The sequence below is a fragment of the Salvelinus sp. IW2-2015 genome, linkage group LG20 (genome assembly GCF_002910315.2).
Source record: "Salvelinus sp. IW2-2015 linkage group LG20, ASM291031v2, whole genome shotgun sequence".
In the NCBI taxonomy this organism is placed as follows: domain Eukaryota; kingdom Metazoa; phylum Chordata; class Actinopteri; order Salmoniformes; family Salmonidae; genus Salvelinus; species Salvelinus sp. IW2-2015.
This window is the reverse complement of record NC_036860.1, coordinates 43444176-43457740: the sequence shown is the minus strand read 5'-3', so window position 1 is coordinate 43457740 and position 13565 is coordinate 43444176. Positions and strand designations below refer to the sequence as shown.

The window sequence follows — 13565 nt, the reverse complement described above, 5'->3', positions numbered from 1 at the left end:
AATAACATAACTACTCATCATAACTTTTTGATGAAAGTACATGTTTTACATAGAATTAAAGATACACTTGTTCTTAATGCAACCGCTGTGTCAGATTTCAAAAAGCTTTACGGCAAAAGCACAATATTCAATAATTCTGAGAACAGCGTTCAGCCACAAAAGCAAGCCATACAGTTACCCGCCAAATTGTGCAGTCAACAAAACTCATAAAAAAGCATTATAAATCTTCACTTACCTTTGCTGATCTTCGTCGGAATGCACTCCCAGGACTCCCACTTCCACAGAAATGTTTGTTTTGTTCGGTAATGTCCATCATTTATGTCCAAATAGCTATTTTTTTTTAGCGTGTTTGGTAAACAACTCCAACGTCAGGAAGCGCGTTCACTAAAGGCAGACGAATATCCTAAAGTTCCGTAACAGTCAGTAGAAACATGTCAAACGATGTATTGAATCAATCTTTAGAATGTTTTTAACATAAATCTTGAATAACGTTCCAACCAGAGAATTACATTGACTTCAGATGTGCGATGGAACATCTCTCTCTCACGTGAACGCGCATGGTCAGAGCATGGTCAGGTCATGATAGACCTGACTAATTCCTGTCTCCTTCGGCCCCACTTCACAGTAGAGGCATCAGACAAGGTTCTACAGACTGTTGACATCTAGTGGAAGCCGTAGGAAGTGCAAACTCATCCATATCTCACTGTGAATTCAATAAGGTCTTTCTTGGTTGAAAATCGACCAGCCTCAGAATTCCCACTTCCTGTTTGGATTTTTTCTCAGGTTTTTGCCTGCCATATGAGTTCTGTTATACTCACAGCCATCATTCAAACAGTTTTAGACACTTCAGAGTGTTTTCTATCCAATAAGAATAATAATATGCATATATTAGCAACTGGGACTGAGGAGCAGGCAGTTTACTATGGGCACCTCTGGGCACCTTTCATCCAAGCTACTCAATACTGCCCCTGCAGCCATAAGAAGTTTGACTTGCCTAGTTAAATTTAAAAAATCAGCAGGTTAGTGGTTCAAAATATATATGATTATGTGAGTCAATTTCCTTATGTCAAGCCATGGAAATGTGATAAGCATGATGAGTTTACCGTTTGTGAAGAGAATAAAGATGTTTATTCTGTCAAGAACTAAGGAGCACGGATGTAAAGGACAGCTGACGCGCACCTGATTGCTAGCGCTAAGCATGACTAGTCATTGCAAATGGTGAAAAACATATCCTACTACATTCCCATTAAAGTGAGATGAGAAAATGATGGTTAATATCATAGTCTGGTTTTAGTATGGCAAAATATAGTGGTTGCTCAACATTGCGATGTTGACGCATGGTTCATTTTTATACATTTCGAACTCATAGCATTAATTATTAAAATCGTCACAAACATGAAATTATGTCTGATAGTACATTTGTTGAAAGCAATGAGCATTACAAACCAGAAACATGGAGATAAGATTTTGTGCACTTCTCGTCAGCTGTTACTTCTGTCCGATGGCTGTCTTACTCCCTTCCCTTACAGCAGGTACAAAAATAACATTGTGGTAGTACTGTTCTCGGTTTATTTAATTTCAACTCATTTACCCCAAGAAATTCAATTACAGTTCCTAATGGTAGAGGACATAAAGTCATGGGCATTAATATGGAGTTGGTGCTATAACAGCGTCCACTCTTCTGGGAAGGCTTTCCACTAGATGTTGGAACATTGCTGCGGGGACTTGCTTCCATTTAGCCACAAGAGCATTAGTGAGGATGGGCACTGATGTTGGGCGATTAGGCCTGGCATGCAGTCGGCGTTGCAATTCATCCCAAATGTGTTTGATGGGGTTAAGGTCAGGGCTCTGTGCAGGCCAGTCAAGTTCTTCCACATTGATCTCAACAAACCATTTCTGTATGGACCTTGCTTTGTGCGGGGCATTGTCATGCTGAAACAGGAACGGACCTTCTCCAAACTGTTGCCACAAAGTTGGAAGAACAGAAACGTCTAGAATGTCATTGTATGGTGTAGCGTTAAGATTTCCCTTCACTGGAACTAAGGGTCCTAGCCCGAACCATGAAAAACAGGCCCAGACCATTATTCCTCCTCCACCAAACTTTACAGTTGGCACTATGCATTGGAGCATAGTTCTCCTGGCATCCGCCAAACTCAGATTCGTCCATCAGACTGCCAGATGGTGAAGTGTGATTCATCCCTCCAGAGAACGTGTTTCCACTGCTCCAGAGTCCAATGACGGGGAACTTTACACCACTACCGCCGACGCTTGGCATTGCGCATGGTGATCTTAGGCCTGTGTGCGGCTGCTCRGCCATGGAAACCCATTTCATGAAGCTGCCGGCGAATAGTTATTGTGCTGACATTGGTTCCAGTTACAGTTCATATAAGATAATCAGTCAATTAAAATACATTCATTAGGCCCTAATCTATGGATTTCACGACTGGGAAAATAGTCATGTGGGGGCGGGTATCAGAAAAACAGTCAGTATCTGGTGTTTCCACCATTTGTAGTGCGACACATCTCCTTCGCAAAGAGTTGATCAGGCGGTTGATTGTGACCTGTGGAATGTTGTCCCACTCCTCTTCAATGGCTGTGCGAAGTTGCTGGATATTGGCGGGAACTGGAACACGCTATTGTACACATCGATTCAGAGCATCCCAAACATGCTCAATCGGTGACATGTCTGGTGGGTATGCAGGCCATGGAAGAACTGGGACATTTTCAGCTTCCAGGAATTGTGTACAGATCCTTGCGACATGGGGTTGTGCATTATCATGCTGCTTCATGAGGTGATGGCGGCGGGTGAATGGCATGACAATGGGCTGCTTCATGAGGTGATGGCTGCGGGTGAATGGCATGACAATGGGCTGCTTCATGAGGTGATGGCGGCGGGTGAATGGCATGACAATGGACTTCAGGATCTCATCACGGTATCACTGTGCATTCAAATTGCCATCGATAAAATGCAATTGTGTTCGTTCATTGTCCGTAGCTTATGCCCACTGCCACCACGGGGCACTCTGTTCACAACTTTGTCATCAGCAAACAGCTCGCCCACACGCCAACGTTCTCTAAAACGACATCAGAGGCGGCTTATGGTAGAGAAATTAAAATTCAATTCTCTGGCAACAGCTCTGGTGGACATTCCTGCAGTCAGTATGCCAATGCACGYTCCCTCAAAACTTGAGTCATCTGTGGCCAAAAATTTTTTTAGGGTAGCCTTTTATTGTCCCCAGCACAGGGTGCACGTGTGTAATGATCACACTGTTTAATCAGCTTCTTAATATGCCACACCTGTCAGGTGGATGGATTATATTTGTCACTAACAAGGTTGTAAACGAATTTTTGCAAAAAATAATGCTTTTTGTGCGTATGGAACATTTCTGGGATCTTTTATTTCAGCTCATGAAACATGGGACCAACACTTTACATGTTGCGTTTATATTTTTGTTCGGTGTAGTTATTTTACACCACTGATGTCKGATCGGACATTATGTTTACATTTCTAGTGCAGACCGCAATTATTTACCTCTCATGATCATAAAAAAGCCAGTAGACATTTTTAGTTCACATTTTTTAATAACATGGCACAATTTACATAACACAAGTTTAAATGAGGAGCATGCTGAAGATTCAGTCGCTTCTTTTTTTTGGTCTTACATTTTTTTTTTGATTCTAGAAATACTTTTTTTTACGTACATGATTAACAGCAAAAAACGTTTTTCTTGTTAACAATCTCYGCAATACGCATTGACTAACCACTACGGCTCTAGTGGACGTTTTTAATGTGTGGTTAAAAAAAAACACTGCACAACATCTGGCTCTCACAGAGTTTTGAAGCGCACAACTAACCCTTCAGTGGACTACTAAAATAGATCTCTGCTCATTAGAAACAAACTATCCATAGTTTAGACTGGCTTTTTTGTCTTTTTTATTTTTATAGATACAACAACTTAGGATAGCACTTTAATACACTGTTAGATAAACATAACTTATTTCCAAACACATACTTTACACTCCTTTAGAAGGGATAATGTGGTGTATTTTTGTAAATGTGCTGTATTCTCTCCAAAACAAGACTAGTAGTGGGAGTAGTGTGAGTTGAGTTGTTGGGGTAACTGTAAGTAAGGGATCTCTCTCACTTTAAACTGTCTGTTCGGCGAGTTCAGGCATTGGAATTCCTCTGAAAATAAAAATAGCTCTATAATAGACATTTTAAGGATTGTCACCACAGCTTTGTATAATTTTTAAGAAAATTGTTTTACGTTTGCACAACCGTTGTACGGTATAGTGTTTTTCTACGAGCACTATTTCATTTCAGTGATATATACATTATTATGATTTTGTGAGATCTTGGTTGTGGAGAGAATACAGTGTTGTCAGAGTTAGTTGGGGTGGTGACCAGGCTGGCTTTCAGAGTGTAAGCCCAGACATTTGTTGCATAGTTGAATGGTGGGTATGGTGGTCTCTGGTACAATGCTTTTTCCGCCGCGTCAAGCAAAACCCAATCTGCAAAAAGCACATTCTACCCTTCCTCCTTCTTAATAATAGTCCTCTATTTACATTTGTTCAAAGTAAAGCTTTCAAAACACCCTTTTGCATATTTGTACCTTGATTTGTTCCTTAAGGAGTGAGCATGTTGACTGTACACATATCTACACACTTTGCTGTCTGTCAATGCATTGAAGTACCTGTACATTCCAAAACGTCTTTGTGAGGGATCCGTTTCTATTAACCTACACACCTTCAGGGTATTCCAGGCYGCTTTCTATACAAGACAAGAATACACACAAAAAGCAGGAGCAAACTGGAAAAAAGAGTTTAGTAAAATCTCATTTTTTGTTTACATAATTTCATCCCCCTTTTTTCCCCTTAAAAAAAAAAACACATCATCTGTGGGTGTTTTTTAACCACATATTATTCACAGCTATGGTACAGTCTAGTTTTCCCAAAGCTAAGTGCTTGGTGTGAGTTCAGTGTTAGTAATTGTGTCAGACACAGGGTATGGGGCAGAATCTGCCTGTAGTCCAGGGTGAGGCTAGGTTTGCACCCCGCTCCGTTCACCGTGCCTCTATGTCTTTGTGGTTGTGGGCTGACGGTCTGTCTCTGATGTCTGTGGTGAGGGGCATAGTCCGTCTGGGGGAGCCCGGCCTGGCACCCAGCGTGGGGATAAGGGGGGGCGGGGCGCTCAGGGAAGCCGTTGGCGGTGTTTTGTTCAGGATACCATTCTGGTGGGCTGCAGCTGCGGCAGCGTGGGCGGCATACGCTGCAGCGGCGGCCGAGGGGCTCACCCTGGAGTAGTGCATGCTGGGTAATCCGGGGGCCATGAGGCCGGGGTGGGGGTGTGGCAGGTGGCCGTCCAGGGCCGGGTGGTGCATGGCGACGTGCAGGCGGCCGTGCTCGTAGTCCTCTCTGAGCATGTGCAGGCGCTCGCGCTCCTCCAGGTGGGCCCGGGCCTCCTGCTCCCGGCGCTGCTCCARGGCTAGAGGGTGGTGGTGGTCACGGTTAAAGTCATGAGACTCTCGGTCCCTGAAGGAGCGTTCTGCCTCRTAGAGACGCTGCCCGGCCAGCCGGTGCAGGGGATCGTTCCTCAGCAGCAGTTCCCTGGTCAGAGGGTCCCGTCTGTGGATGTCCAGGCCCCTGTACGGGTCCCTCATGGGGTCCCAGTGGAAGGCTGGGTAGGGGAACCTCTCTGCCCCTGGGATGGGGCTAATGCCCATGAAGGGGGCCACCATTCGAGTCCTCTCCAGGCCGCTGATGCTGTTCATGGGGTGGACGCCCGCCATGCCCATGGGCATCGCCATGGAGGAGGCGGGGTGGGTGTGGAAGCTGGGCGTGGGGGGCACCTGGTGCGGATGTGGGTGGAGGTGAGGGTGTGGGTGAGARGGGGGCCTGTCCCTGTCCGTAGGGCTGTCCTGCTCCTCTTTCCTCTCCTCCTTWACYTTCACCTCGTTGTTGTTCTTCTTGTGGTGCTCGTAGGGAGAGGGCAGCTCTCCCTTCTTCTCCATCAGGGCCTCCCTCTCCCCCCTCCCCAAGCCCCCGTTGGGCCGGTCCAGGCTGGTCTGGCGGATGTAGGGTGAGGTCGTCCCTCTGCCATTGGCCTTGTCCTCAGTCACCCGCCCGTCGTGGATGATTGGCGTTGTGTCCTTGTCRCTGTGGTGATTTTCTTTGAGCTTGTGCTCGTCTGTGCCGTTGTCCTTCCAGGAGTCGGGGTGCTCCCTGTCTCGGTCTTTGGGCTTGTCCTTATCCCTGGTGGGTTCGCTGGGGGGCAGGTGGTTCCTCGGGGGCTCCGGGGGACGGCTGTGACCCAACAGGCTGATGGGGACTGGGGACGGATGGGTCTGGTGACGCTTCTCCATGGCTTCCCTGGATGGACACAAACAACAATGGGCTTTAAAGTCATATTTCAATTTCTATCACTAGTTCATTGTTTGTCAGTGGTATAACTTTAGGGTACATTCAGAGTTGTCACTTCATAACACCCACCTCTCCTTGTCATCTTTGTTGACAGAGGAAGTGTCTCGCTTGTCTGAGTCTCGGTCTCTCTCGTGGGAGCTGACTGAGGCGCTCCTCTCCGAGTCGCCAGGTTTGAGCCAGGGTGGAGGGGTGGGGAAGGAGGGCGGCGTGCGGTGCAGCCGGTTCCACGGCTCGTGRTTGTTGCTGAAGTGCTGCTGYGCATTGGGGCTGTCTTTATGGCCAAACACAGAGTTAGGCGCTGTTAGGGATTCAACACACGGAAAGAAGAAAAGACCAAAACACCAGTTAAAAGGCATATCTCCCTGGTGTGATGGTCGGTTAACTCTAGCGTTAGAAGTCCATGAATACCCCATGCAACGTTCGTTTTTCACTTTCAGAATCTGACCGGAAATCCAAATGATTGGTTGTCAAATACACATATACATTGTTGTCATGGAGATGAAACTCACTTAGTGCTGGGTTTCCAAGCCCACCAAAGGCTGCTGTGCTGAGAGAGGCGAGTCCTCCAAATGAGGGAGGCCTACTGAATGGCTCTGAGGGAGGGAGAGAGAGACAGGCAGACAGAGAGAGAGTGAGGGAGGGAGGGAGAGAGAGACAGGCAGACAGAGAGAGAGAGTGAGGGAGGGAGGAGAGAGAAAACACAGTCAGCACCCTCTCTATATTGCTCCTTCACAGTGTCAACCAGCTTCTGACACAGACACTGTACTCCTCAGTGCTCCATACACCCTCAAAATCAATTGAAATGCTACATAGGTGTACTGTGTGGGCTGCGCCTTACCTAAGTGAGGTGCAGGKGTGAGGAAGTTGCCAGGGTGGTGGGACGGGTGGCCGAACGGGCCGGCTGACGGGTGTGTAGAACCTGACACGGGAAAGGGTTGATGTAAGACATCTTCATGATAGAAAAACTAGATATTCATCTCCCTTAGCTTAGACATGTGTAATGTAGCTCAAATATTTGATTGTAGCATCATAGATTTTGAACTGAGATACAATGTAGGAAAGATAAGCAGGATGCCTTTTTAGAGGCAAGAGCATTGATCTCAACATGTAATCTATAACCTATGTGGAGACCGGTGCTTTGCCTTGACACGCCATGTTAAAAATAGACCTCTCCATGGGGCCAGTGGGATTRATCTAGCTCTGTGGGGAGAGGAGGTCCTGGAGATATTGTGTCAATCATAGAAATACAATGACCCATGAGTGTTCCAGTCAAATTGTTCTGGTCTGAAGGGCTTTGTCCCTTCTGGTAATCCAATTTCTATGGTGTCAATCTACCTCTACCCAGGACACTAACCAACTCGCACTCACCTGCTGCTGAGAAGAGCGTGGCGGGACGCGCTAAGTCGTGGGGGTGGTGCATCGCGCCAAAGAGGCTGGGGCCGGGGGGTCGACTCAGGAACTCCGGCTTGAGCCCGAAGTCCAGCTTGTGTGGGTCGACCTGCATCTGCTGCTGGAAGACGCCAGACAGGGAGAAACAGCACATGAAAAACCCATCGCCAACACAGCAGCAGCAGCAGAAGGGGTCTGAGAGCTCAGGCATGAAGCTGATCTCCGTATGCGAGTAAAGTAACATTTCCTAGACTTTCATTGCATATCTGCAAAAGATGGGTCAACGCGCGTGCAAATAAACAATATGTGTAAACGGGATTTACCCTCCAGTACACCAGTGAAGTTACCACAAGATGGCAGTCCTCTTATAAGACTCTCTCTCTCTCTCTCTCTCTCTCTCTCTCTCTCAATACTGTCTCTCTCCAGGAGGGGAGCTGGATTATACTACCAATTTAACTGGCTTGGGGCTTAGATGATAAAACATTGGGGTTTAGAGAACCACACTATAGTGAAGCACAACAGACAGTGTTTCTCTACAGTCTGTGAGTGGAAGGAAGTGCAAAGGGGAGGTCTCACCTTGACTTTCTGCTGGTGGTGGTAGATCTGCCAGGCCATATGGACATGCATGGCACACCACTTCCCCGGTTTCTGGACAAACGCAAAACAAGAAGATATGGTTAACCTCAAAGGCAGGATTCTCAAGGACACATTACGGGATGTTTCTTTTTAGATTTATGTTAGGGGAGAGAGAACTAAAGCATTCCTACCCTGAGAATGGGCCGAAATGGATCCGTTAGCTAGAGGAGAAAAAGAGGGAGAGAGAGGGGATAGAGAGATGTGGGGGGGGGGRGAGGKGGAGAGAGAGAGAGAGGGGGGAGAGATGTGGAGAGAGAGAGAGAAAGAGGGGGGGCTCAGTTACTTTCATGTCTCTCAGGCGTTCTTAATTAGCAACTATGCGTGGCTTCACTATTGAATGAGTGAGTGTGTCCAGACAGGGTGCTTACCCTGGGGTCCTTCTGTAAGAGTGTGTGTGGGACTGCTCCAGGTCTTGAGGCCACATCCAGTGGGTTAGAAGTCTACAGAACACAGAGAGAGCTCATTGTGAGAGGAGGTATGGGGAGCACCGTCTCTGTCTTTAGTGTGTACATGCACGTTTCCCAAGTCCACTGCCTATTCTGATAACGTATGTTAAGCTGTGTGTTGGCCGTCAGAGAGCACCCTCTACAATGAAGATGTGTTTGTCCTGTTCACTCCTTGTGTGTGTGGTGTTGGCCTGTGGCCCCTACCTTGGGCTGGAAGGCCCCCTGCAGAGAGCCGAATGGCCCGTTCGGAGGGATCACTGGAGGAATGCCGGACACGCCCGGGGGGTAGGAGTGGAACAGCTGAGAACAGAAGAGAGGAGTGAGGATGGGTGTGGTTGTTCCGACAGAGGAGAAGGACAGCAGCTGTATGAACACTGAGATGAAGGAGGGAGGGGCCATGATGACATGACAGGGTACAGGGGGGCTGGGGAGGGAGGGAACAACATGACAGACATGATGATGTCACAACAAACCCACCATAACTAGGGATCAACATCCAGACCGCCGTCAGTCAGGTAGCTACAACTGTCACTGTTCTTAGTGCCTCAAAGTGTTTAGCAAAACTAAAACAGTTACACTTTTATAATGGTACTGAAATCACCAGGTATTTACTAAGCACTAACATGGAAATTACACAGTAATAACCTATGAGTTACTTATTAGCCACTAAAACAAATCTACAGTTATTGGCTAGTCATAGCTAGTGTTGAGAGTAAAACTGAACTCTCTCACCAGAAAGAATCCTCCTATACAATCACAACGGGTGTCTGTCTGTTGAGGCTTACGTAATATACTTCCACATTAATGAACTMATTTTAAAGTGGGGTTACCCAGCCTAACGGTGGTGATAGTAGTGAGATGAATTAAGACCAAACTCTGACTAACATGTAATTGCTACTCTGATTCACAACATGCACAACAGTTGAATGCCTCTGAATGGCAGAGCAGTAATTGAAGGCATAGGTCAAGTGTGGTGGAGACAAGCATTTAGCGGCACGCACGCACACACACACACGCACACGCACGCACACACACGCACGCACGCACACACTTGGTACAGCCATTTAACTAAATTGAGAATTTGTCCTATTCACTTGAGTAGGAAGGGGGTTGCAATGATTCAGCCAGGTTCCATCGTGTGAATGGTACAGTAGTGAATGAATGAGCAAGCAGACAGTCGTGTTAGCAGACAGACACATTGTGATGGGTAAGACAAAAATACAGCATTCCCGGATAGACAGGATGCTGTATTCTCTCAGAGCAGAAGCAGAGGTGGAGGCATGGGAGCTACTGTATAAATACACACAGAACCACAACATGAACTAGCATCGATAGATGGGAGGAGAGGCACGTACTGAGTGTACAAACTACCCCACAAACACAGAGAAACTCACGCTGTGTCTGTAGAAGGGGTCAACTTTTGTTGGGAATTTTTCAAACTGTAGAAGGAAGGAAATAAACAGAACTAAGAACAGGGAAAGAATATTCCAGCAGCTAAAGAGGAGCTTAATGATCTACATGTCAGACTGGGCTGTTTAGTGAATCAAGAACACAGAGGAGCCATTTGACCACATCGTTATCCTCAGCCTTAACAGCCCTTTCCCTGCCTCTCGCGCTCCCATTTCGTGAGCGACTGAAGAGCTCATAAACTATGCAGCTCTGTGTATCTCTGTGTCTCATTTGGGGAGGTTTTAGTGGTTTAATGTGGACCTAGGGAATACATTTCCCCCACTCAAGTATAAACACTGCGGCCTTAAAAACACTTTAATGTCCTCATTAGCTGTCAGAGTGCTAGCCAATCTGCCTTTGAGGAATATCTTCAGAGCAATGTACAATACTCTGCGGTTACAGTAGGCGCGTGTGTGTGTGTGTGTGTGTGTGTGTGTGTGTTGTGTGTGTGTGTGTGTGTGTGTGTGTGTGTGTGTTGTGTGTGGTGTGTGTGTGTGTGTGTTGTGTGTGTGTGTTGTGTGTGTGTGGTTTGTGGTCTCTGTGGTTAAGGTTAGGGTAAGGTTTAGGGAAAATAGGATTTTGAATGGAAATACATTTTAGGTCCTCACAAGGATAGAAAAACAAGTCTGTGTGTGTCCGTTGTCTGGGTCCATGGGTGTGTCTGTGTATGTTTGTGTGTTAGAGAGAGGGCTGGTGAGCAGGCCTGTATCAGAGGGACAGCCACACAACACAGTGCCTTTGGCCCCAGACAAACAGCGGGGCTCCAAACCCAAAGCATTCTCCTATAATGAAAACTCAACTAACTACAGTACATGATGTCATTTAAGACAGAATGATTAAACTGGTATTATGTTCTCAAAGCTGGCCCAGAATTATACAACTCTGCCTCGGAGGCAGTTATTGCCAATTTAGCAAAAGCTGGATTCAAGTTTGGGGTGCCCAAAATATTCCTGAGAAAACACTAGAAAGAGTTTTTGGGAGAAGAAAGGCATCATTGTGGTAAAGAATGGAGAAACACATGGTTACTATTAGAAGGCACGCCACAAAAAAAACAATTTTCCTCCAGCAAGACTAGGACTACCTTATAGTACCAATACTGTATTAAAACAGCCGTGTTCAAAAACACTACTCTTTCCACCCCATTGTTAATGCATATACACCAAGCATTTTGAGGTTTTTGCTGTAAAAGCTTAATAAAATAAAACATCATCAAACATTGCTATCATTACACCCCCCCCCCTCACCCCCCAGTCCACCGCCCCTCCTCCCCAAAACCCCCAACCCTCTCCGCCCTCCCCGGAGTGGTGTTCTACTTATCCTCACATTTCTGGCTGGGGTACGCACCATGGGGGGTGCAGGGGTTGGCATGATGGCGTGGGAGAAGGGAGTGAAGGTGTGCTGGTGGGTGTGCTGGTGCGTGTGTTGGTGCTGGTGCTGGTGCTGGTGTTGATGGAGCTCGGTGCGCAGGTAGGGGGGCGGGCCCAGGGAGGCCCCGCGGTCGGCGCTCTGCGAGGCGAGGAAACGGTTGTTGAGCTCCTGGCGCAGCAGGTCTTGTTCTGGAGGAGAGAGAAAGGAGAGGGAGAGAAGAGGAGGAAGAGGAGGAGGAAAGAAGAAGATTCATGCTCAGGACCTGTGTCTGTGTGTCTGTGCCAGATCTGTTCTATAACAGCTAAGGATAAGACGAGGAAGAATACCCATGATAGCGAAAGTGTCTGTTCCAGATCTGTTTTAAGTGAGAGTAACAATCTCCATGGCGGTGCAGTACAACCACTACAGAGGCTCTATGGTGTTAGTCACATGTCACATTAAAACCAAGATAGAGACTTAGGATGATCCGGATGACAAGGTCCTTGTATCGTCTTCACTATGGGAGTCACACAGGACATTCCTGAACGGTGCGTGCTGCTTGAAGAGTCAGCAACGTTACTGCAATTACATGAAAACCTCTAACCCCATTTTAGACCAGAGCTGTTCATTAACTGACCGGCTCACAACAGGTTGAGGAGAAATAGACAAATGCATTTTACATGCTTTTCACAAAAAATGATTCTGTATTGACTGTTTTGATTTTCGGTGAGATTAACACATTTCCTTGTGAAAGTGAGAATTGCTCAGAGCGACACCGTTACTAAATCATGATCACATTTGATCACAGTTTGGCACGACAGGAGAGGGCATAAGCACTTTCATCACATGGCCTGATTGGAAAGATAGGGTGTGTTGTTTGAGTAACCAAATCAATCAACAGAATATAGACAGAGGGAAGGACAGGACGCCTGTCAGCACCCACTGCACTACGATAGACAAACACAGACGGCACAGAGTGCAGCGAACACAATCCTGAGTCGTCAGTCTCTGTCTCCTATAAATTAGCACCACGGTAACCGTATGTCCGTCTCTCTCGCTCCCTGTCACAGTTTGACACGTCTTGTGCTCCACACGCACCCATCATGCCACAAATGACCTGGTTTCTGCCACAACAGCCATGAGAATTTACAGCTTTGCACATTGTTGTTGTGGTGCAGTTCTCCTGCCTGTCCACGTGGGGGCCAGCCTGGTACATGTGCCTACCTGAGTAGGGTGTCCCAGCGGCGGGATGTCCTCCGGGGACTGGCAGGGTGCTAGACGTCAGTGGCGGAGGTGGGGGCAAGACTGCTGGAGGCGCAAACATATTGGGGTGATGGGGGTGTGGCGAGGACTGCAGGGCGGGGGGGAAGCCGTGGGGAGCAATCTGATTGGCTGGGATGGGCAGGGGGAAGGCGGTGGCTGCTGCTGCAGCGACTGAGCCGGATGGCGGGTGATGGGGTAGGTGTGGGGACGGGCCAGCGGGGCCGTGGGGCTTGGTACCGCCCGGGGTACTGCTTCCGACTGCTGCTAGAGAGAGAGAAGGTCAGAGAAGGGGAGAGAGAGAGAAAGTCAGAAGGGAGAGAGAGAGCAGGTCAGAGAAGGGAGAGAGAGAGAGCAGAGGGTCAGAGAAGGGGAGAGGAGAAGAGAAGGTCAGAGAAGGGGAGAGAGAGAAGAAGGTAGAGAAGGGGAGATCGAGGAGCAGGTCAGAGAAGTGGAGAGAGAGAGAAGGTCAGATAAGGGGAGAGATAGAGAAGGTAGAGAAAAGGGGGGAGAGAGAGAGGTCAGAGAAGGGGAGAGGGAGAAGAAGGTCAGAGAAGGGGAGAGAGAGAGAAAGGGTCAGAGAAGGAGAGAGAGAGAAGGATAAGAAGGGGAGAGCGA

At 47.5% G+C, this 13565-nt stretch overlaps 1 protein-coding gene across 1 annotated transcript in view; it reads right to left on the bottom strand.

The window, feature by feature from the left end:
* Nucleotides 1–3562: 3562 nt before the first annotated feature.
* The window catches only part of LOC111980328 (autism susceptibility gene 2 protein-like), a 614157-nt gene continuing 604154 nt past the window's right edge, over nucleotides 3563–13565 (bottom strand). Inside the window, 12 exon segments of the mRNA XM_024011054.2 lie at nucleotides 3563–6369; nucleotides 6490–6718; nucleotides 6930–7013; nucleotides 7259–7339; nucleotides 7789–7930; nucleotides 8386–8457; nucleotides 8577–8606; nucleotides 8814–8885; nucleotides 9096–9191; nucleotides 10286–10330; nucleotides 11664–11896; nucleotides 12912–13211. Of these exon segments, the coding sequence (XP_023866822.2) occupies nucleotides 5064–6369; nucleotides 6490–6718; nucleotides 6930–7013; nucleotides 7259–7339; nucleotides 7789–7930; nucleotides 8386–8457; nucleotides 8577–8606; nucleotides 8814–8885; nucleotides 9096–9191; nucleotides 10286–10330; nucleotides 11664–11896; nucleotides 12912–13211 (2690 nt within the window). The 3' untranslated portion in view covers nucleotides 3563–5063.